The sequence below is a fragment of the Diadema setosum genome, chromosome 13 (assembly GCF_964275005.1).
Source record: "Diadema setosum chromosome 13, eeDiaSeto1, whole genome shotgun sequence".
In the NCBI taxonomy this organism is placed as follows: Eukaryota; Metazoa; Echinodermata; class Echinoidea; order Diadematoida; family Diadematidae; genus Diadema; species Diadema setosum.
In genome coordinates this window covers 12756547-12781594 of record NC_092697.1, presented here as the reverse complement: position 1 = coordinate 12781594, position 25048 = coordinate 12756547, and the positions used below count along the sequence as shown (strand labels likewise).

The following is a 25048-nucleotide window of genomic DNA, read 5'->3' as shown; positions in this document are numbered from 1 at the left end:
CGTCGGAGAGAGAGGGAAAGAGATGGGACATGGGGCATCACTATCATTGTGGGACAAAAATACTGAGCTATAGCGGTCCTGGAGAGAGAAAAGAACTAACTTGGAACCAGCTCTGCTGCAGGACACGAATGAAAGCGGACGACAGTCACACTGTAAGAGATGCGAACTAAAGATGGCGCTATACTCGATGAGTGTTAGGCGCAGGCATGCACATTGCACACACTGTTTATGCGCAATCGACTCTATCCGATATCCGTGTACGTCCATGCGATGTGAACGTATATTTTGCCGCATCCAATGCATGTTGCATGCGTGCGTGGTGTACAAGAGAAGAGTGTGATGGGAGCTAGTGCCTGAGTACCACGAATCCACTTTCCCTCAAAATGCATGGATTTCCGTGGTAACCGGCTCATAGATGTCACATTTTGGGATGGAGCACTTGTGTCGGTGAGCCAAACCTTCATTTTAGAGAATTGTGTCTGTGTATCAGAGAATACTGTGGACTCGAAGCTGTCTAAATCTGTGTTATAATGGGTATTTACATTGTATTGTCCCGTCTCCCTGTCGCCTTGGAGACCTCTGAATGGAGCGAGCTTGTGTATGGCAGCAACACACGTAAAGCTAGGGTGATATCTGGCGCGGTACCCTGGGCTCCACTCTCGTGTTGTGTACCCCAGTAACAGAGCCGGGTCCGCGTCCGTGTACGTGCATCGAAGAACAAGGATGTGAAACCCAATGTCTACCTGTCTACAGCTACATTGTGGTGCTTTAGGCCCTACTGAGAATCTGTGGCCCGTGGTCTCCTATTAGTTCACTGGAAATATAATTGGTTTACCCATTCCACACGGATTTCTACACATTTGATTTGGCAACTTTTTATGAGAATTTTATTTTGTAAATGTTCTGTGACATTTCTTGGATCTTGATTCATGGAACACTGTCTGTGGGACTGAGTAAGTGAATTGAATGCTGTCTTCGTGTAAAGTTTAGGATTCTTTTGATTTTATAGTGCCAGAGTGGTTGAAACTTGTACATTTTTGTAGATGCTAAGATAGATTCTAGTCAAAACATCAACAGGTTCTACATCATCCCCTATAGAATAGGTCTAGGTTCTGTGATCTACCTACTAGATTCTAACGTTGAGTCCCTAAAGATCTGCCAAACTTATCTCTGACTCTGTTCCCATTTTTAAGGAAGATAGACCACCTACCAGTATAATTGTACACTGTAACGTTGTTAGACCTACTACATGTGTACGAACAATACGACATTGGCTAGACTGAACAAAATATGGTTGTAGACTTATTGTATGTAAATGCACACATTGTAGAACTCTAGATCTCGATCTAAGTAGTAATATTTAATAACAACAGAGAGACTCTTAACGTTAAAGCTCTCATTCTACCTAACGTTAAACAAACAAAAAAAGACAGTCTACATGTATTTAATTTAGACCTGTCACATACATGTACAATGTAGTATGAAACATGGTTTTTAAGTTTACATTCCATGCTCACTTTATGATTTTCTGTAGGATTTTGGTTTACTATTTCTATCTTGGGCATGTTACATTACTTACAACTTGCACTGCAGCTCTAAATGTGTTGTAACGAAGGTACAAAATTTGTGTGGTGGACTCATAATCTGACTCTATTTCGAGATGAATAAAAAAAATGTGAACTTTTATTCACAGTTACAGCTGTACTTGGATATATAGAAATGTAGATTCTGCTGATGATAGGCTATACATTGTACAGCATCAATCATTCCTTGGTAATGAAAGATGACTGCTGTCAGTGCTGACAAATAGTCATTAAGTAATACCAAGATGCAACTGCAGGTTGTTGGTGATGATACAGTGTATCTTTTCTTGTTGTAAGTTGTAGTGGTCGTACCTTTTCTTCATTTTCCTGGTTATGGTTAGTCTCCACAATCACCTTGCACTTCATACTAATGGAATCATAAAATGTTACTTTTCGGGGGGATCTGCATTGCATTTTGCAGCAGAATTCAAAGTATTTGCTAGTGATGTGCCCAATAAATTAATACCGGTAATGAATTTAAAACCATGAATAATGGAATGATTTTAAATTTAACAAGTCACTAAATATAGATTAGACCCTTTAAACCGAAATGTGTTGATTATGTCCAGTTATGTCCAGTTACGTAGGCCTCAGAATGACTTCTTGAGGACATACAATTGTACTGTAAGTCTGTTTTACTGCTTGATTGTACATAGGCCTAAGTCTACATTAAAAAAAAAAAAGAGAGAGAAAAAAAGAGATTAATAGATTACAGTATTTAATGCTAACTAGCATGATAGGGATCACAGACAGTGATTATTACTCAATTGTAAGTCTAATAATGTAGGTTTTGTGTGCCATCTCCTTGATCTTACTCTAGGAGACCTTGAGGTATTATTATGCCTTTGATGAAGCATTAAGATCCTGTTGGCTTACGAGCAAATGAGTGTGCTGTTTTGGTATCAGACAGCTTTTATAATGATGATAATAATTAGCAACGCTTGTAGCGCACATCCATACTTACAGGGTACAAGCGTGTGCCTATCCGCTTTGTGACACGAATGCTATGATACAATAGGCCAGGGAGGTCCCACCTCCCTGGATAGGTCTCTTCTGGGTTGGACGACATGGGCTGTACATGTATTTGGAACAGCTGTTTCATACATGCGCAGTACAACCCTCTCTCTCTTTTTTTTTTTTTTTTTTTTTTTTTTTTGCCTGACAGGCACATTGAAGGAGTAGCATTGCAGATCTAAAGCTGCCTTTGACTGAAGGCTTGAGGGAGGCATGACTGCTCGCTATTAAGTAATGTACAATGTTCTCGACTCTGTGGAGACAGCTTGTAGCCAATGTCCATTGTAGACGATATGGATGTTGGTAGAATTCCTCTTCTTGGCTGCTGACAGCGTGATACATTTCCTATGATGGAAGAGCTTTACATCCCATCCTTCCTCCAATATGGCAGCCTGGTCCTGTTTATATTGCATAGTTTGTATGTTCCAGGATTGAATAACACTGGGAGAAAAAGTGTCAATGGCTTGCTGTATCATCTGGATGAGTTACCGGACATGTGAAGGGAGTAGATCTGGCATAATATCATCGATACACACAGATCGAAATCAAACATGGACACTGCCCTGGGGAGCCCCTGTCTGGACATTGACAGAGACTGATTGTGCTCCATTGGCAGTCACATCGCTCTGTTGCTTGTAGTATTGGTCCCTTTTCTCTGATCAGCGCACTGCAGGTCCATGTTATGCAGTATGTTCTTTCCCCCTCCACGCCCAAGTGCAGACCTACCAAGTTTTATGCCCCGGAACTGACTGCCCCCACTGACATCTACAATAGACATCGATCCTCATTCACACTTTTTTTTTTTATCATTTTCTGTTTTAATTTATATGGAATGCATACAATGTGAGATGTCCAATGTCTACTAAAGTTATAAGAGTTTACTTTGGGGAAGTTGAGCAATGAAGTGCGCTCAAGCAATTTCTGAAGAATACTGAAAAAAAAAAATGTTCTGGCATACATATTTGTAGTAATGATTAATGCTTCTTGAAACCAAGAAGGGGGGGGGGGGGGGGGGGAGTATATACCCGTACAAGTAGGGTAGATGTGTCGGTATGATCTAATGTGATTTTCTATTGATTGATGATGATACCCATTATTTCCCACTGTATACGCTGAATATTTTGTGAGGTTTTTATTTTCACGAATTTCGCGAGTCAGGTGCTATTCGCGAAATCAAAGATACACCAAAATAATGACTTTAATGTCATGATCAGTTTTAATGGAAAATATGTGCTTAAATTGTTTGCTTGTTTTTAGGTTTGCACGTGAAAGGCTACAAGTACATGTAGGAACGAGATTGGATGTAATGGATGGTTGACCCCCCTGCCGCCACCATGTCAGGGTCTGTCCATAGTAGCCCCCGGAAGTCGGACGGGGGCACCAGTCAGCAAACTCGTAAGAGCAGCCTCAACCAGTCCATCTCGAGCTCGGAGCCGGCGCTCATCAATGATGTGGCCCCCGTCAGGCGGCTCACTGCCTACCAGAAGCTCATGGAGGAGATGAACAATGACCCTCGGGCCCTGAAGGAGGTGACCCTCGGTAAGAGGATCGCCTTCTACAGAATCAGAAACGAGCTCGGCAGCGGGAACTTCTCTCAGGTCCGAATGGGGCTGCATGCACTCACAAAAGGTAAAGGCACCTTCTACTTTGACTTTCCTCTACGAGCTCATACAATAGATGTGAAATTGTGCCATGTTGTGTGTCAAACCTTTTACTACCTGTATGTACTGTATGTGACACTGACTTTCAAACAAGTCTCTGAGTTGCAAATGAAGCATTTCTTATAAAATTGTGTACTTCTTTTTTTAGTAGGAAACATACACAAGTTGTATTGCCTTTACCCAAAGGGGCTGCCTTCTGTCACAATCACATTTGGTCTCTCCTTGTCACACAACCCGACATTGTGACATGGAAAACAGCTGAATGAATTATTAAAGAAAGCAAATCTCCTGCACCTCGAACCTCCGGAGATAAAACAAAACACACACACAGACGCACAAATAAAGATGTGTGTTGTCAAGAACGTCAGAGAGATCACGTTCTTGACTGTGGTGTGTTTTCAAGGTCGCCTGTTTCCTGCCTAGCCAGCCATGTACAATATATCTCAGCATATCCAATTATGTGTGATCAGTGGGTAATTACGGCTCGTCCAAAGCAATTATGGCTGTGACATTTAGCCCCTGGGCCCCGTGGTCCCTTCTCCAATATAGCTTTTGCGATACCGAAGCCACATTCCGGTGGATACAGGCAATGGTAGCGCGATTAAACATACGGCATCGCATGTTTCCAATAACCTCATCTCTCATTTTTTCTCACAGGGAGGTGAATGTGCTTCGACAGTGAATTTCTAAAGGACGAAATCCCTGCATATTCTTTGTGTTTTTGTTAGAAGAGATTCCGCTTTGGCCCCATGCCAGGCACAACGGTATTACAAATTTGTAAATTTTATCTGTGAACACTTAAAGTCAATAATGACATATGATAGAGATAAATCCCAAAATCAGATTTTATTCCTGCACTAAACTTCTGTTCTAGAACAATACCTGGTAATCTGTCAACATTGGATGACCCTGTGAACACATACTTTCTTTTACTTTCCCTTTAATAGTTATTGGTATTTTACCAATAGTTATTTTCAGTGTGTGATGTGAGTTTGTAACAACAATGTACACACACGTATCAATGTCTTCAGAGGAACTCGAGTCGAAAAAAGAAGTGTTCAAGCAATCACATAAACGCACATCAGTAAACTCTGTTATGCTATCCAAGTGAAAAAATTTGTGTTACTGGTAATCCTCTCTGATTGAATTATAAAGTACAGTACTACATAGTTTGTATTAAACAAAAAAAAAAAATTGTTTCTGTGACAAGTGTCACCTAGTTTTCTACTAGCTTTGTGGCTCAAGAAATATAGTGAGATATAAAATGCTCTTGAACGGCTGAGGTGGTACCAGTGTGTACACATGTACATTGTACACCGTATTGTAAAAGCATCCAAACTAGTGTACATATTGTAGCATTCCAAGGAATGCTTTCAAGCACTTGTTGAATTCACACACATTATGCTTTCTGCTTGTCCTGCATTGCTGTGTGCACATGATTATTCATGCAGATGTTGAGTGGTTCAGTGCCCTGACCATGACTCATTGAGTCTCCTGAATATGTACATTTTGTATGTACATGCATTTCACAGTATTTCATGGATGATACATATTCTTATAAAAAAAATAAAAAAAAAACAATTTTACCATAACCGGTAAAGATAAACACTTTCACACTCAGAACAGTATGGACTGCAAAGGCCCAAAGTATAACAGTTCATAATCATGATGTAGTGTAAATGGTGAATGTTCTTTTTCATAGAATTATTGCAAAGACACTTCCAATGCATGTGTAGTGCTTTGTAAATGCCTTGACCAATTCCCTTCGAAATGTTAAATTTCTCATATGTATTCCTGCTATACCATTGTCATTCCCATTGTCATTTGACTCTTTTAATCTTTAAAATGAGTTTATTGCAACGATCACTGAAGTTTTTGTTTGTGTGTCTTTTAATTCTCCCTCTCTTTACAAATTACAGGCACATACTTGGTACAAAGTAGCATGTCCAAAAAAAAAAAAAAAAAACATGTAAAGACATATTATATGCATTGTACATGCTGCATTCACTTTATGGTACAAAGATGAACAGGAGCACTACTGTATGTTTGGGAGTAGGGACAGTGTATTTATTCAGGTTTTTACTTCCTCCCCTGCTTTTGCAGACCACACAATTTCTTCAAAGAATTTTAAAACAGAAAGTGGATGTTGTCCTTGCAAATTGTGCGAATTTCCAGTGTACTGCAAAGTCTGTTTCCTCAAGGTGTGCAACTGTACATTCACATACAGTGTACATACAGCACAGACTGTACAGTATAGCAATTGGCAGCCAGGGCAGTTGATAAAAGAGATCAAATTGGGAGAGTATTCCTTTTTATTGGGCAAGGGTGATTTTAGTATACTTTTATTCAGGAAATGTGTACTTGATAGACTTTTTGTGTAGAATTGGTGTCTGTACTTGCAAGATAGACAGATTTCCAGCTGAAGTGGTTCCTTTTTTGGGGGGTAAGCTCTGAACATTTATGAATAGCTTCAAAAAGATGCTGCAGGATTCAGTTATTTCTAAAGGTATTTTCAATATCTTAAAATGATATCATGCTGCTGTAGAATGGGCAACTTTGGTGATTATTATGACATATTTATATTCTATCTTTCAATTGAATGGCAGAGAACATTCCAGATAATTCATATGAGGTACTCACCTCCTTTATAATGAAGTCTTTTTTTAATCTTTTAGAGAAATTGAACATTTATGCAGAATTGTAACCTCAAATGCTTGTACTGTACTGTGTTGCCAGGTTCTATATCCTTAGATATAAATTGCCTGAAAACTTGTGGTAAATGATGTTGAAGTTTAAAAAAAAGAGAGAGAGAGGAAAAAAAACCCAACATACAGTACAGAGCGAAAAAAGGTAGAAAGATGGGAAAAACAGGAATGCCAAAACATCTGCATGTATAAAGAAATGACAAGACATGCGTAGCATACATGTATTGTAGGTGAAGGATGTGCTGCCAAGTACAGTATGTTGTAATGTAACACAACTCTTTCTTTCATAACGAGGGAATTTCACAGCACTTGGGTGATGGACATCAAACACACTGTACAGTTACTTATTCACGTGTAGAACAGTTTGCATTGACATCAATACAGGGTTGTTTGTTCTCAGCAGAATGGTTTGCTCCATCACGCATGTAATGGAAGGAGTGTAGTAATGTAAAGAATGGTCGTCTAGGATGACGATACTCTTGGATCAATATCCATCTACAGGCTAGGATTCCTCAATGCTATAACGGCGCCCGTAATCAAGTTGCCCCATTTGCGAGAGCCTAGCTGCGTGCAGCATTATCCGAGGAGCGGGGATTGTGTGGAGGATGTGTTTTTGCGTAAAAAAAAAAAAAAAGGGTAGACCTGCCAACTGTGTGGTGGTGTTTGACTTGGGATGGCTGTACAATGCTTGATGGTTGCTCAAATGCTGTGTGCCCCATGCATTGTAGAGATTTACAGGATCGGAGGAGCTCGGGCCGATGACACTGTGCCACGTAGATTGGCATATTTCTCACATGCTTTATTTAGAATAGATAGTGGTTACTCGGTAGGACAGGATACAACCTGGGAAAATAACATTATAGTTGCATTAATGTACACATATCAATGCCAACATGTCCTGTGGTATTGGATTTTCAACTTGATGTACTGTACATGTCGATGTTTGATAACATTAGGTCAAGTGCCTCATTGTGTGTTTCATTTGTCAGTGAGCATCAATTGGTAGCCTCAAGAAAGATGGGTGTTTTTCAAATTATAAGGTTAATTTGAAAGAAAAAAAAAATCAGGAGTGATGTTGCTGCTTGTCTATTCCACTATTACATGTAGGTAGTGTTTGATTGTTTGCTTTTGTGTTTGTTTTATTGGCCTTTTTTTTTTTGGGGGGGGGGGTACACATGGAACAGCAATGGTACACATACACGTAGGTACAGTACACTTGCACATTCCGTGTGCAATATTACCATGACTGATGTAATGTTTGGGATAATACATGTATAACCGCAGGTGATGCAGTTGCTTTTTGAAGACAGTCATGGTCAAAGATATTCTCAGGAATATGAACTCCAACAAACAAAGCCTGTATTTCTCAGGTGGATAGAAATACATTACTTGTACAGGTTGCATATTAGCTATGTAGATTTCATCTGCATGTAACATTTCTTTTTTGAGAGGACCTTGTTTATAAACAAGCTGTGCTTTCTCAAGGTCCCCACGCAACATTCCATGTACAGTAAACATCAACCTTGTTCAATTTGTTGTAATTATACAAAACAATTTACTTATCCCCACAAGGGGTTTGTGACACATGAATATAATAAAAAATGAATTCAATTGAATTGATTTCAAAGGGCGCTAAAATCCTCTCTGAGCAAACCTGAGAACGAGCAAAGTTTTCATGATTTTTGACTGTGCAAAATCCATTCAGCATTGTTAAACTTGTAATGTTTTGGAAGATTTTCGTTTCACAAGTGGTGTGTATCGTTATACAATGTAGATTTATTTTTTGGGTGACAAGTCAAATGTCATGAACTCATAAATTTTTTAATGATTTAAAAACCTTTTTAAAGTCAAGCACTCTTTGGGTGTGTTGGGTGTGTTTATGCTCAACTTTTTGGGCCATAATCAGCGTTTTGAAACTCCATTTAATAGTGCAAAATGTGTTGCCTCCCTATGCACCTTGATATAAACAGCATTTCAAAATGCTGATTCTCGCATTTCTCTCCAACCACCTTTATGGGAAGCATAAACACAAATCACACATACTGTAAAGATCTCATCTCATCTCAATGCCTTTCTGATTCACATGAAAATGCTCACACCCTGGCCAGCCACCCTTTCGAATATTGCACATTGTTTGCAGTAAGGAAAGGTATTTGCACATAAAATATTGTACATGTTTGCTTTCTAGCTCAAGCTCCCTACAATGTACATGTAGGTTGAACTGTACATGTATACAATGTACAAACAGAGCCATTTATAAAATGCATTTTTTAACATGTTGCTACAATGCAATTTATTATTTCGTCAGCATTGTCAACAAAATAATACTTGTTCTTATCATTGTCTGAAGCCCACACTGTAGTACTAGTGAATAATCAAAATGATATTAAGATATCAAAAAGAATGTATTAATAAGTGTAGACATGTGCTAAACATGTACAGCTGTAGCCAATAGAATCTTGAACAATGCACTCACTCAATTCAGAAATTCAAAGAAAATGTGTGCCCCAATTTGACCTACACCGTAATGTACTATTTAAAACATACCTGCTTAAAGGTCAACATATACATGTAGCAACCACAAACACTCTTTCATGAACTCGAAAAGATTGAGCATAAACGGTACCCTCGTGAATGGCATTTTAAATATATAAGCAAATTGAGCATTAACGCCCTCTATTCAAGTCAAAATATTATTCATGTAGTAAAAATGCTTTCCTTAGGACACTAGAGTTTAAAACAGTCTCACAGGCTTATGAAATCTCAGTCAAAAGGTGTGGGACTCATGTCTCAGGTGTCATTCTCAGGCTCAGAGGCCTGACAAGCTTTTTCTCCTTCATCAAAGAAAAAAAACAACAAATACCAATTAAAACATAGATTTCCAACCACATCTCATTTTAAGAAAAAAATGAATGTTTTTAGTTCTTAGAACAAGCAAAATGTCATATTTATTGATATATCGAATGCACCAGATCACACAATTTGTATATCATCTTGAAATTGCAATCAGCTCTTCACCGTCTGAGGGGCCACACCCCCTCCGTGTATGCACAAGGTGGGAGATTACAGATACGTACATGTAGTCTGTATACAGTGTACAATAATGTAGATATTTTACTGTATCTTTGACAAAACATGCTATGCCACAAATGCCAAAAATCTTCATAATTGCATGGAGGCCGTATTCTGGCGACGCATTGCATGTGGCGCCCACTTTTGGCATTTCCTGTTTGGTGAAACTGTGCACAAGTATCATGTGTTTAATGCTCAGGAGACAGTGCATTGAACAGTGTGCCCCCCCCCCCCCCCCCCAATGCCATCAAAAATGGGATGCGTGGGAGTATCAGACCCTCTTGATGGAAGTGAACTATAGGTCACACCACATCTTATTCTGGTTGCTATAAACATGTAAGGGAATATTGGATGAAGAAGATGTGTACCTCTTTTCCATCTCTTCCAAAAGCACCCCACCCCCTTTGACAGACACCCACACGCACACACATACTTGAATAATAACGCAACACCATCATGCACACAGGCACAGTGTACTGGAATGCACACTTTCACTCACACATGTACAGGGTATATATATGAGTTCATGCCTGGAGCACTGCAGCAAGAATGCTAAAAATCCTCCTGTCCTGTGGTTACAGGAAGACAAGCTTCTTCTCTTCCCTCCATCATGAATACAAGGATAGGAGAGATACTTATCTGGCTCGGATGTGAAACTTGCCTGGCCATGAAGGCGCTTTAATGCCACGGGCACTCAGCGACTGGTGTTCAGTAGCTTCCCAAGACACAATGTGGGCTTGCTTTGTCCTTGATATAAAAAGTATCCTAGATGGATGGTTGACGATCATTGCTCTACAGCAGTTGCACATTACTGTAGTTGCTCCTTTTTCTTAATTGTTTAATTTTGTCAGGCATTTATTGTAATTCATTTTATAGACTTGTGGACATGAAGTGCATAATTATGCTATTTTTTATGAACATCCAGTCTGTGATGTGAGACTTCTTCTTTTCTTTTCTTTTAAATCAACCTCCAAAAATAAACTCTATATCAGGTTAATTTCTCTCTAACTAGGTTACCATGCTTTTTCGTGCTGAAAATGTTCACTGGTGTGATGCTAATGATTTGTCTCAGAGCAATGTTTGATGTATTGTGCAGGAAAATACAAGTAGTAGCCTGCATAATACGTCAGGGAAAATACTACAATACATCAAAAAACATGGTTGGTATTGTAGTTTAATTGCAAATGGAGGCCATATTCTGGAAAAAAAAAAGGAATTGTGACCTAATTCTGATATTGCAGTGTGATATTATAACATACAATGTGTAAATAGGAAGACTACAAAGTAAATTCAATCTAAAAGTTCTTGTGCACTCTGTATACAGGGTATGAATTGGTACACTGTATGTAATCCAGTCAAATGATTGTACAATTGTAGAGCCTCTGAACAATATTTTAAAAAATGGGCAAATATTATGAAAGAATATTACAAAAGCATGGGACTGCCAGATGTCAATGTTAACTCTTTCAGTATCTTGTTTAATAGCAAGCATAAATTGCATTCGAAGATTGTGGTCCTTTCAGGATTTGGGAGAGCTCAGCAGTGGAGTAATAAATTTGTTTCTTTGGCATTGCTGCTGAACAGATTTGACCCTTGGTGTCACACAAACATTATGTAATCAGACTTTTCAAGCTTGCACTCATGAAGAATATGCTTTACTCTACATTGTGGGCTGAAATGACAAAGATGCATCGTACATGTACAGTATGTACATTGTAAAGAGCATTGGAATAAGTCATGAGGAAAAAACACTTTTTTTTCAGGAAATAGGCAAGTAAGAGCCACATGATAAAACTAAGAAAAAACAAACAAAAACAAGACAAAAGAGAAAAGGGATCCCTGTGAAGAGAAATGTACATGTACATGTACAGTACCGGTACATTTGCATGTACATTTTGTACAGTTGATGAAATTTGATATCAGATTGCAGACAATACTTTGCATGTACAAATTGTAGCATCATAGTGTAGGCCTACAGTACATGTACAGTGTATATTACCGTAAATCAATGTTTAGCATGTCTGTCTTAGAATTTATCATTTTATAAAGTCATGTTGTCAGCTGGTTTTGCAACCTTGACTGGTATCAATGACATAGTTTTTGGTTGTGTCAAACTGCTTCACATCAATAACCAATTTCCATTGGTGTAAAAAGGCGGAAAACACGTGCATACCACCCGCAGCGATTCTTTTACCTCTCTGTTGTGAATATTGGCAGTGTGTCCCTGGTGGACACTACTGAAAATTTGTGTTGAGGCACGTTCACTTGTCACATGTGAGGATTAGAGAATGTTGGTACTTTTACCAGTGAACATGCTGATAAATGGACATTGTAAGCTACAGATGTACACATAATTGCAGCCATGTACAACGTGTATGATAATTAGAATGGAAGTAGGACAGTAATACTGCATTTGTGTTATCTAAAGTAGCTCTGAGAATCACCCTTGTCATGTCTACATTCTTTGATTGGATCAGGATGTTCTCAGGGTACATGACGTACATTATACATACTTCTTGCATGACTCGATGAAAGCTGCATGAGGTGACTGGCAGCGGGCACGTATACACCTCACTGCCATGACTATTAAGAATGGCAAGACCCTTGCATGGGGTTTCGTTCACAACCCCACGCCCCCCTCCTGTGCCCGAATTAGCGCGGTAACCAATACCCTGTTTGTGTTCCTTCTTTCATCGACCTGGACTAAGGAATGATGAACGGATGGTACTGGAGTGAGGGCACTCCAAGGGTTTAGTCTTTCACCTGGTTAAAGGGATCGTACAGTTTTGGTTGAGACCTAATTTCAGGTTTCTAACATTTTTTGGTGAGATAATGAGAAACCTCTTATGAAATATGAAAGAGTATGTAATTCTATGAGGAATTCAATGTTTATTTGATGAAAATTGGTTTTGAAATGGTTGAGATATCCAAAAAGAGCAATTCTAATAAAGTGTGGGACCCACACTTTATTACGATCGCTTTGTTTTACTTTGTTTTTGGATGTTTCAATCATTCCAAACCCGATTTTCATCAAATAAACTTTGAATTCCTCTTAAAATGGTATGCTCTGTACTATATCATCAGTGTTTTCTTGGTATCTTGCAAAAAGTTAAAAGCCCAATTCTCATCTCCACCAATACTGTACCATCCCTTTAAAAGCTATCGTCTCTGCCTCCAGTGTGTTTCCCTTGTGTGGAGACAAAAAAAAAAAAAAAAAAAAAAAGAAGAAAATGACAGTAGGTTATACAGTGTACATGAAACATTCATAGTCTGACTCTTCTCAAATCTTGCACGAAAGAAAAAAGGTTTCATCCAGCCAGTCTGCCACTTCAGTGCTGTCTCATGTTGTGGACCCCTTTCTGGCACTTATAAGCTTTTATTTTCGCTGACAGATATTTTTGCGAATGAGGAGCCACAGACATTTTCGTGAGATGTTGTTTTTGCAGATTCACACCGAGGCTATCATAAGTGCACTGTTACCCTGACAGCGCATTGGTGCATTTTCATGTGTTATCAAATTCACGGTCTTTAACTTACAGTGTATTGTACAGTGATTCATTGAAATGCACAAAAATTAAACCCTCATGAAAATATCAGTGCAGTACCTTTATACAGTACTTTTTTATACAGTAGGCCTGCCTTTATGCCCTTCTCAAGTTCTGAAATACATGTACACTGATGTACGAGCATGTGGTGTAGAGATGTTTAGTTTTAAAAAAATGACAAGAAAATAAAAACAAAAAAAACAGGATTGCTTGATCAAAATGTCACTTCATTTTTTAGACTACAGGTCAATCCTAGAAACTAGCATTACAAGAATGGTGTAGTATTGTAGTGCATGGATTTTTAAGCCTCCGCAACGAAGTGGCCGGAGGCATTATGTTTTCGGGTCGTCCGTCCGTCCGTACGTACGTCCGTCCGTACGTACGTCCGTCCGTACGTCCGTCTGTCCCGTTTTGTTTTTGTCGATATCTCAAGAACCGTGTGGTGGTTTTACATCAAACTTGGTATGAGGGTATATCCTTGGGGGATAATACTTTGTGTGGATTTTAGGGTCACAGGGTCAAAGGTCAAAGGTCACAGATTATTTTGTGAAAAAAAAATTGAAATTTCATGTTTTTCTCCATATCTCACAAATGGTTCAAGTTATCTTCATGGAACTTAGCATATATGCTTGTACCGATGGGCAGTGATTATCTAGGGAAGTTGGGGGTCATGGGTCAAAGGTCAGGGGGTCAAAGGTCAAGGTCAACTCCTTAAAATATCACTACTTTCCTTAAAATGCAATATGCCTGAAGGTTTGTTTTTTTTTAAACTTGATTATGGCATGTATTACCCAATATATATTTTTTGGGAAGTTTCTTGCCAAAAGGTTAAAGGTCAAAAGGTAAAAGGTCAAGTGAAAGTGCTAAATTGCACTTTTTCCTCCATATCTCGAAAGTAACTAAAGGTATCATCATGAAACTTACATATTTATGCATGTTCAACCTAACAGTGATTCTCTTTGGAACTGTGAGGTCAAAGGTCAAAGGCCAGGTTTAGATAATGCTATTTTCCCATTTGATACTGAAATTATACTTTTTCTCAATACCTTGAAAATTACTCAATGCATAAACTTATAAAAGGGTCAAAAGTCAAGTAAAAATCATCAGTTCCCCAAATACCTGCACTCTGACACTTTAATCATTCATCCAATTGAACCTACAATGTAGTTCTAGGAAAGTGAACATTCAGCACATTTGTGTCAAACCTGTCATTTTAATATTTTGCCAATTGTGTGAAACTGTCATCACACATTGTCAAGACATTGTACTATAGACCTATTAGGAGAACCATGCATTATGGCGGAGGCATATCAGTAGCCATAGCGATATATCTAGTTCCCCCATGCATTATTGTGTAGCTACAGTACAAGCTCAGCAGTAAAAGCAGACATGTATGGAAGATATGCTGAGAATAAACAAAAACCAAACTCTGCAGTTTTATGCAGATTTATTGCAAAGTATGAGAAAATACATGTACTGTACTGGAATACATCATTGCATATTCCATACATGTATTACAGTAAATAGATTTTTCAGAGAATCAAACACAAGAAAGCAGACAAGGTTTCCTATCACACCTGTTACACACACACACACACACACACATACACACACACACACACACAAGCACGCATGCAAGGAGGCCTTTTATGATCAGCCCATCTACTCGATGTGACAAACGGTTCGACATGTTGTTTATGTACATCCCCTGTGTGCACATTGGTGCCTTGTATTATTTTCCCCAATGTAGTGAGGAGTCGGGCAAGGCCTATATTGTTAGCTTATAGAGCTCCTGCCCATATTATGCGGAATGGAAAACCCGTAATCAAATTTGAGAGACTGTCATATCACCACAAACGTGTGTATGTATTGCCTTCACTGTACATGTCATAATCCATTTTGCTTCCATGGCAACAGTTGGTTGATGCGGTGGCCATACAAAGCATTCAAGTACACATGTGTATGAACTGGAAAAAGGCCGTGGTTGCACAGATCTAGGCACAGTGTGTTAATTTGACGGTGGAGTCCTCCTTAATTTTCTCCCCATTTATCATGTTGAAAGTAATTCAATGACTGGCGTGTATGAGTTATTGAAACTGACAGTCCATTCAAATGCCACGATGGAAAATGTCATTCTTTACTACAGAAAGGACTTTGCATGATATCCAATGCTTGTTTGTTTTCAAGGTTTGAATTTCCACTATATGTGGATCTTGATTACATGTGTCCATGAAAAGAATGGCTGGTTTGTATTGTGAATGTATATGTAGGCTACATGCACAATGTGATTTGTGTATTATATCAATGTATTCACAAACTTGCTTGTGCAACTGTTTATTGTATGACGACATTTATAACTCTGTCAGTATCAATAATCATTGAAAAAGACTTCAATAGTATGTGCATGTTTGTTTGTTTTTGTATGGCAGGGTTTCTATGAACTGTCATGCATCATATTTCATACACCATATAGCAAGTCTAGTTTTTTGCGAATCGGGCATAATGAAAAAGCACCTGACTTTGCATTTAATGAAAAAGCACCTGACTTTAAACCTCTTTCAGAAAGCAAGGAAAATTATGTTACCCTAATCATGTAATGTATGTCAGTAACAAGTCAATGGAATGTATACTTTTCATGAAAAATGAAGTTTGGTTGAATTCTTATATTTTCTATCGTTGTCCATAATGACATCTTGAACTGTGGTCTTCTTATCCAGCGATGACAGCACAGAAACTTTGAAAATTCTTAACTTTTGTATTGATTGTCCAATTTTCCTCAAACTTTCACTGATGTGTTCTTCTTAATATTGCTGTTTTCACTCAAGTCACATTTATGTTTGGGCTTTGGTTCCCTTTTAAGGTTTGAAAGATATGAATATCCTTCTGCCATCAAATTGTACTGAATAAACTACACTGACTCGGCTTTAATGGTGTCTCTGTCTTCTCATCCTCCTGGTACCTAAAAACCCCAAACTCCACAGAAAAAGTGGCAATAAAGATCCTCGACAAGACCAAGCTGGACCAGAAGACGCAGCGTCTCCTGTCCCGCGAAATCAGCTGCATGGAGCGGCTCCACCACCCCAACATCATCCGCCTCTACGAGGTGGTGGAGACGCTCGCCAAGCTCCACCTCGTCATGGAGTACGCGCCCGGCGGCGAGCTCTTCACCAAGATCTCCAACGAGGGCAAGATTGCCGAGGCGGAGTGCAAACCCATCTACGCTCAGGTCCTTGCCGCTGTCGTTCACATGGTGAGAGCAAACTTCGATGTTATTTTTACCCACCCCGTCCTGTCAGTTTGGCTCTTCTCCACTGTAGACACAATCGTGAGCATTGAGACAAAATTTGTTCTATTTTGAGTGCTGAGTAAATATGTAGGCAGTGACAGTGCGCTTTTCTGTGTTGTGCCTTCTCAGTTCCTCAGTATGTACAGTAGTGTAGGAATTGTATGGAACTTGAGTACTGTATGAATCTCTTGCAGGTTGTTCCTAGAAACAATGACACATTTAAAATGCAATTCCAATCCACTGTGTTCAAGGTGACTTCAGAAGATTCAGCAAAACTCAAACTGACCCAAGAGTGGTAGAATTTTTCATCAAAAGCAGACAAAGGTAGAAATCTAATTTGAAGTTTTATGTACATGTTTTCATGAACAGTAACACTGGTCATTACCACGTCCTAATAAGTTAAAGGGGTGGTGGTACTGTTACTTCTCTACTCTCCCACTGATCGTTTGTGCAAGACTTCAAAACAAGTTCCTTTTTAAGACATATTAACCCATTGAGGACGGACTGATTTTACTACAACACGCATTTCCCATAGACATCTGCCCGAATATGCTTGGGACTTGTTCTCAACGGGTTAGAATCACAGAGAGTAATGCTGTTTTCTTCACATCAAACTGTGGTAGGGTTGTAATAATCTCGCACTTGATGATTAGATCTGAGGCGTTTTAGTGACAGTGTTATCCAACAGATTCAGATTTTTACAGTACTCTTGTGCACCCTCCCTTCACCTCTAAAGGACTCTAACTCTGTGATACGTGACACTGGTGACACAGGCAAGGTGTCAAATTGAAACTGATGAGCCACTTTGTGTTTTAGTAAACACTTCACAAAAATAACCTGTGTATTCTTGACAAACCTGACCTTTGAACTTCGGTTTATTAATACCTTTTTTAGGAACACATGGTAGATAATGACTATAGATGATGATAATTATATTAGATTTCTTTAATTCATGGAATACCAGGGATTATTGCACTCACCTTCAATTTGTGCAATAGTGGCCCGAACTCGTGTAAAATTCCCTGGTATCCCATTCATTGCCATCCAATGACAGTATTTATGGGCTCTCTCTGTAGGTCTAGTCATTTCCTCACCCTTTCCAACACATCTGATATCAACCAGTTGAAGAGAAGGGCAGGTGTGTATGGGAAATGTGTGTTGTAGTCAAATCAGCTCGTCCTCAACGTGTTAAAGGCAAGCCTACCAGATACAATTGTTGTTTGTAGAAGAAAATAAAAACAGTGAGAGATTTGATACAAATCTACAAGCCAAAGTGTCGCAGACTGCAGGAAGTTGATATGTTTGTGGTCCACCAATACCTACTGACAAGAAACACTGTGCAGCACACTTTAAACAGCCCTTCCATACTGCACACCTGGCATGACGCTGTGAAAAAAACAAAAACAAAAACATAAACTATGCCATAAAATTATCTGCACCCCATGTAATCCTTTGCTTTCTGTCATAGGCCAAGGCTTGCGGTGATAAGCAGGAAAGCCTTTATGTCCTCGACCTGTTAACATTTGTAGATTATGTTCATGTGTAAACATGATCAGGGTGCTACACACCCACTAATCTGTCTGCTAGCCTAGGGCAACCAAGATTTGCTCACAGGCAACTAGATTACTCTTCACATGTACATGTAGGAGGATGTTTGCCACCAAGGTAACCATCATCTGGAGAGTGTCAATATGCTTTCCTGTTCAAAGAAAGAGAGAGGAGACAGGAAGACAATAAGGATTCTGAACAAACAGGGAACACAAGAATGGCAAGAATATAGTATGTAAGATAAATATGCATTCTGATATCACATTCCCTGCAAAGATAATGAGGAAATGGATAAAAAAAAAAATTACACTTTAAGGACAAGTTCACCTTCATAAACATAAGGATTGAGAGAATGCAACAATATTAGTAGAACACATCAGTGAAAGTTTGAGGAAAATTGGACTATCGATGCAAAAGTTATGAATTTTAAAAATTTTTGTGTTAGAACCGCTGGATGAGGAGACTACTACAGCTTGTGAGTCATATGCGTACAACAGTATAAAGAAAATGTAAAGAAAATTCAACATATTTTCACTTTTTTCGCATAATAAAAGAGCACTTGACTTGCATCTTTCTAAAGGCAGGGGGAATAATATTACCCATAACATTTGTCGGTAACGAGTCGGGGGATTGTGTACTTTTTTCAAAAGATGAAATTTTGTCAAATTCTCTTTATATTTTCCTTATATTGTTGTACGCTTGTGACATCTAAGTTATTCACACACTGCAGTAGTCTTCTCATCAAGCGGTTACTGCACGAAAATTTCAAAAATTCATAACTTTTGAATGGATTGTCTGATTTTCCTCAAACTTTCAATGATGTGTTCTACTAATATTGCTACATTCTCTCAATCCTTATGTTTATGAATGTGAACTTGTCCTTTAATACGAGGTGTATATTATATATATATTTTTTTCTTCTTCTGCTTCAGGCAGGTGTTTTAAATCTGGCAGCTCCCCGTTTCTTTCCTTATCCCATTGCCTTATGGAGATATTTTAGCACCAGGAAAATAAGCTACAGCACCCTGATGATGTAAAAACAAACAAACAAAAGAAACAAAAAAAAATAAAAAAAAAAACAACAACTGGGGAATGTAAGAAAATCCACAGAATTAAACCATGTTTTAGGATAAGTTTAAGTACAACCCATTCAAACTCATCAGCTCATATGGATATCTTCTGCGTAGATTCACCCAAGATCTAGGATGTCTTCCACTCACCTCGCCTCCTTGCACTCACGCAATGATATGATGAGGAGAAGGTGAAATTTAAACCTGTAACCACTCGGGCATGCATGCATACCCACTAGACCATAAAGCCTTGACTTTGTTCACATTGATGTAGAAGAAGATTGATGTACACTCGAGACAGTGGGGAGACTCCGTGTTCGCTTTAAAGATATGTGAGGACAAGAAGACGATGCCCTGCCTATTTGCATGCATATGTACATTAATTTGCAGCATAGAGAATTGTACTTGATTATTGAAAAAGTGCTGGCCTTGTTCACACAATTGAGATAATATACCACACAGTGCATTCTCTCCTTCTTTCTCTCTTTTCTCTCTCCTTTTTGATATCATATGTGTTCCCTTCCTCTCTCCTACGCCTATTTGTTCAATCCATCTCCCCTGCACCCTGTGCAAGCTCAAAATATGAGAGCACTGGGAACGGAATACAGAGTACATAAAGTATGAATGATATGATCCCGAGTGATAGAGGATTGCAGAGGTGTGCAAACCTGGCTGTGACCGGGTCCTCTTTCGCTGGCAGTGGGTCCACTGCATGGGGCGAGCTGATGCCTTAAAGGTCAGGTCAAGTAACAGTAGAAGACATGCAAGTACAGTAGTGTGGCCCAGTCTGATGTTACTCGGCATCTTGCTTCTCATGCTCGTTTGTGTTACAGTAGGAATCGTGGTGATGTACAGTATTGTTTATAGATCATGAGCATCGCGGAATATTGCTTAAAGCTTTCGGCGCCCTTTGGCTCGAGAGGAAGCTCATGGAGCCATGATGTATTTATATCACCAGGTTGCTTTAACAGCTAAGCTGTGTGTGCCTGGAAAACTGTGCATTACATGCATTTTAGTCTTCATCAGCGCATAGGCACCTGCCAATTATCACCAGCTGCATTAGCTGTTCTGTCGTCAAGACTGGGTGATACATGAAAGATAAATTAGGAGATTTCTGATAAGCGCCCCATAGCATGAAGACGCCTACCAAGCTAACGAGCTATAATTCCCAATTTAATTAGAAGGTGACGATACTCAAGGCACACCCAATTTTAAGAGTGAGAGTGAGAGTGATCGATATAGGGTACAATAAAAGCATGTTTTACTGCCCAGTGAACTCTTCAAATGGTTCTATACACACTCTCTTTGGGTCTTGCATTGATATGAAAATACCCAAATCAACACTTAAGCATTCTGTTATCGTTTGATTTTCATTGTCTCATATTGGTCATGCAATGCTGCAGGAAATTTAAAATTTGAATATAGATGTCAACTACACTTTCTTTGGCCAAGCATTCTCAATCCATTCTCAGTCCATTTCCTCAATCCATTTCCCCTGTAATGTGTGTGGTATGCAGTCTACCTCAATTGATGTCACTTCAAATCCAGTTAAAATCAATACTCTCCCAGGTCAATGTCAGCTTGTAAATTGATATGGAACTGCATGTATTTGTGCATCTGTGTGAACAAGGTACACTTTACAGTACAGTATATTTTAGCTTTTTTCACTCAACACTGTTAATGACAAAAGAAAAATAATAATCAGTTAAACGACAAGTTCACCTTCATTAACATAAGGATTGAGAGAATGTAGCAATATTAGTAGAACACATCATTGAAAGTTTGAGGAAAATCAGACAATCCGTTCAAAAGTTATGAATTGTTGAAGTTTTTGTGCAGTCACCACTGGATGAGAAGACTACTGCAGTGTATGATGTCACATGCGTACAACAATATAAGGAAAATATAAAGAGAATTTCACAAAATTTCATCTTTTGAAAAAAGTACACATTCCCTTGACTCGTTACTGACATATGTCATGGGTAATATTATTCCCATTGCCTTTAGAAAGAGGCAAGTCAAGTGCTCTTTTATTATGTGAAAAAAGTGAAAATACGTTGAATTTTCTTTACATTTTCTTTATACTGTTGTACTCATATGACATCACGAGCCTCAGTAGTCTCCTCATCCAGCGATTCCAACAAAATTTTTTTTTTTTAAATTCATAACTTTTGCATCGATTGTGCAATTTTCCTCAAACTTTCACTGATGTGTTCTACTAATATTTCTGCATTCTCTCAATGAAGGTGAACTTGTCCTTTAAAAGCTGCCACCCCTCCTTACTATCCCCATCTTCATATGAAGTTTGTAAAAGCAAGGAGCTTTGAACACAACTAATGTGTTTGAAGCTCCTTGGTAAAAGTGACCATCAACAATTCTGATAATAGCAACAGAAGAGTTTGTATCATTTTCATACCTGGCATATTCACCATTTGTGTACCGCACAATGTTTTTATGAGAAAATGTTCATGCGTTGTGTGTATACTACATGTACATGTATACAGTGCTCACAATATTTTTTATGTACTTAATCAAATGGTGAGATTTTGAATGGAGACCTCTCATGTAATACTAAGCATGAGGTATGCCATAATGTGCTTTTCATTTCAAACTGACTGGGATTCATATTATATCACATGGAAGTGCTTGTCATTCATTCTTTTTGTCCTTGAGGTATGAGCAGATAGTGTTTGGATACTACCGACAAAGTTCAATGTACAACAGCTCCATACCTAATTATTCATATTACAATGTACCATAGGCAAAAGGTTTCCACTCGCAAAGTATTTATTGTCTGTTTTTATTGTGTGTGTTTCCTCATTCATTTCAGCACTCGAAGAACATTATACACAGGGACTTGAAGGCAGAAAATGTATTCTATGCAGCTAATGGACTTGTGAAGGTTGGTGACTTTGGTTTCAGCACGTACTGTGCCATGAATGACACTCTCAACACCTTTTGTGGATCACCCCCTTATGCGGCGCCCGAACTTTTCAAGGACGAGAACTACGTCGGGGCGCCCGTTGACACGTGGGCCATGGGGATCATGCTTTACTTCATGGTGACGGGGGTTATGCCCTTTCGTGCCGATACCGTGGCAAAACTGAAAAAGTGCATCCTGGACGGCCACTTCACAATCCCCTCATATGTGTCGAGCAGTTGCCAGCAGCTGATACGAAATGTGCTGAAGCTGAACCCGACAGAGCGGTACAACATCGAACAGATCCAGGCATCGCCATGGCTACAGGGTCAGGAATTTCCTCCACCGCATCCGTCGTACCATCTGACGCCGTGCTTCCGGAGAGACTCGGCCAGCAGCGAGGAGCTCGACGTCTTGGATCAGTTGAAGGCGCTCGGGATCAGCGACGATCAGTTGGAATCCACGCGAGATCAGGACTCGCGCAATAGTATTACGGGCACGTATCGCATCGCCCTTCACCGAATACAGCGCAAACGACTGGAACCCCCTGTCCCTCCTCCCGTGGAGACCAAGGGGAAGTCGTCGCGCCCCAGTAGCAGGAAGAAAAGCAAGGACAGCAACAAGAACAACAAACCTTCAAAACTGTGCTCTATATTATAGCATCATTTTATCTGATGCTGTGACCAAGTATATTCATTTTTTTTTGTTTGCAGAATCAGGTGTACATAATCTAGAAGATATAAGTTATATATGTTGATACATCAGGAAGAGAACATATTTGTCAAGACTTTATGAACAGCGTAATTATGCAATAGTTTACACCATTTGTATTTGATTGGTGGTGGACGCTGCAGTGTGCATGGAAATCGGGGAACCAAGGGACACTTGTGGTGGCAGTGTTTTTAACTGGCACGCATTCTTCCCCTTCGTATATTTCTACTGCGGGATAGACTTTCCCAAAATGTATCTAAATGTGCAGTGCGTGTTTCCTGGAAATTGTACTCAACCATTCAGTACTTCCTTCCTTCAGTTCAGTACTCTTGTGGTGTTTTATGTCTCAACAACCAAATTGACGGCTTTTATAGTCAAGTGGCAGTTCTGAAGCAAGGCACGTGTAAGCGAGGCAAATCATCCCTGGGTGTACATGTACAGAGAGTTGCACTCATTGGATGTAGTGGGATATCTTGCAATGAAATCAGTATTCACTCTCTTGCAGAAAGTTGGCTGTCTCAGGCTTTGTGGTGGGGGGGGGGGGAGGACGGGATGGTATGAGAGCTGAGTGGGGAAGAGATGAAAGTTGTTGAAGACAACAAGAACAAATGCCACTTGATTCCAATGATTTCTAGTCATAATAAATCAAAATTTCTATTACCCTGATGAATAAATGCATTTGTCAATTCTCAACCATGTTGAACATCCTCTCTCACTGTTCATCAAAAGCAAATTTGTTCTTTCTTTTTATGGGGGAGGGGTGGGAATTTTCAATTAGCATAATAGAATGACACCCACTAGTACTGTAGTAGAAACAATGTTCTTATCCTTACAAATTTGTTGAAGGACCAAGTCTTTCAGTATCAAAAACAACTTGCCCTCTTAAATTATCATACTTTTTTTTTTTTTCTGAACATATTTTTCAGGTTTTAAAGGTTTGATATGCCCTGGAGCAAATGTGGACTGTAGTCCATGCCCATGCACTGCACGTATTTGCTGATGAGGTTCTGAAATGGGCAATTACAATAATGTCATACATTAATGTTACAATACTTTGTATTGACAATGTATTTTCTATGCATATTATGAAATAAATGAAGTGTATTCATTCAGTCATGCATGTGACCTTGAGTTAGCAATGTATGGTATTGTATATGGGGACTTTCCTTTGCAGCAGCATGCAGAAATGCACCTGAATTGTAAAGAAAGGAAAAATGAGGTGACTAGCTTTTAGAGCCTTCATGACAGACACTACCAGACTTCTGTTTAAAGTACAAATGTACAAGATCAATTGCAAGAAATACCTTCCCATAATTATGAGACATTTGGTTTCTGTGCATTTAATCTCTGTGTTGATGGCTTTAAAAGTTGTGTAAAAGAAATTGTGGATCTTTCTCCCTCCTGACAGAACATTAAGAAATTTGGGAAGTTGCAATCTCATGAAGATTATGTTTAGTTTAACAATATAAATTAGAAGTTACCAATGACCTAATTCTACACACCTCATAGTACAGATGCTGTGAGATTTGAATTAGTAGCATAATGAAACCAGTCATGCTTGTCATTGAAATGTACGTTGTACTTGTAAGCCTTTTTTTTTTTATTTGGAAACTACCCCCATAGATAACTATGGATTGAGAGACAACTAAAAAAGAAGTGACAGACCAAAAGAAACGAAGCTACAAATGAATGGCACGAGTCTGTACCACCTAGCACAAAGCGTACTCTTACCAAGTGTCATGCGTGTGAAGCGTGATGAATGGAAACATATTAATCCCTTGCTAGCCATATTAAATGGAGACTGAAAGAAAGGGAAGAAGCTTCAACAGGGTGTTTGTTTTTTCTTTTATTCTTTTAAGTAAATTATAGACGTCTCTACTTCATTTGTAAATGTCTCTGTAGACGGCTGGGCACCTCATAATATGAAAACTGC

General features: G+C 39.0%; 1 protein-coding gene across 1 annotated transcript; it reads left to right on the top strand.

Moving 5' to 3' along the window:
- Positions 1 to 321: 321 nt before the first annotated feature.
- Positions 322 to 23639, top strand: LOC140236791 (serine/threonine-protein kinase NIM1-like). Its single transcript, XM_072316728.1, has 4 exons — positions 322 to 447; positions 3855 to 4226; positions 16562 to 16830; positions 22315 to 23639. Exons 2-4 carry the CDS (start codon positions 3908 to 3910, stop codon positions 23062 to 23064), a joined length of 1338 nt encoding a protein of 445 aa, XP_072172829.1. The 5' UTR covers positions 322 to 447; positions 3855 to 3907; the 3' UTR covers positions 23065 to 23639.
- The last annotated feature ends 1409 nt before the right edge of the window (positions 23640 to 25048 follow it).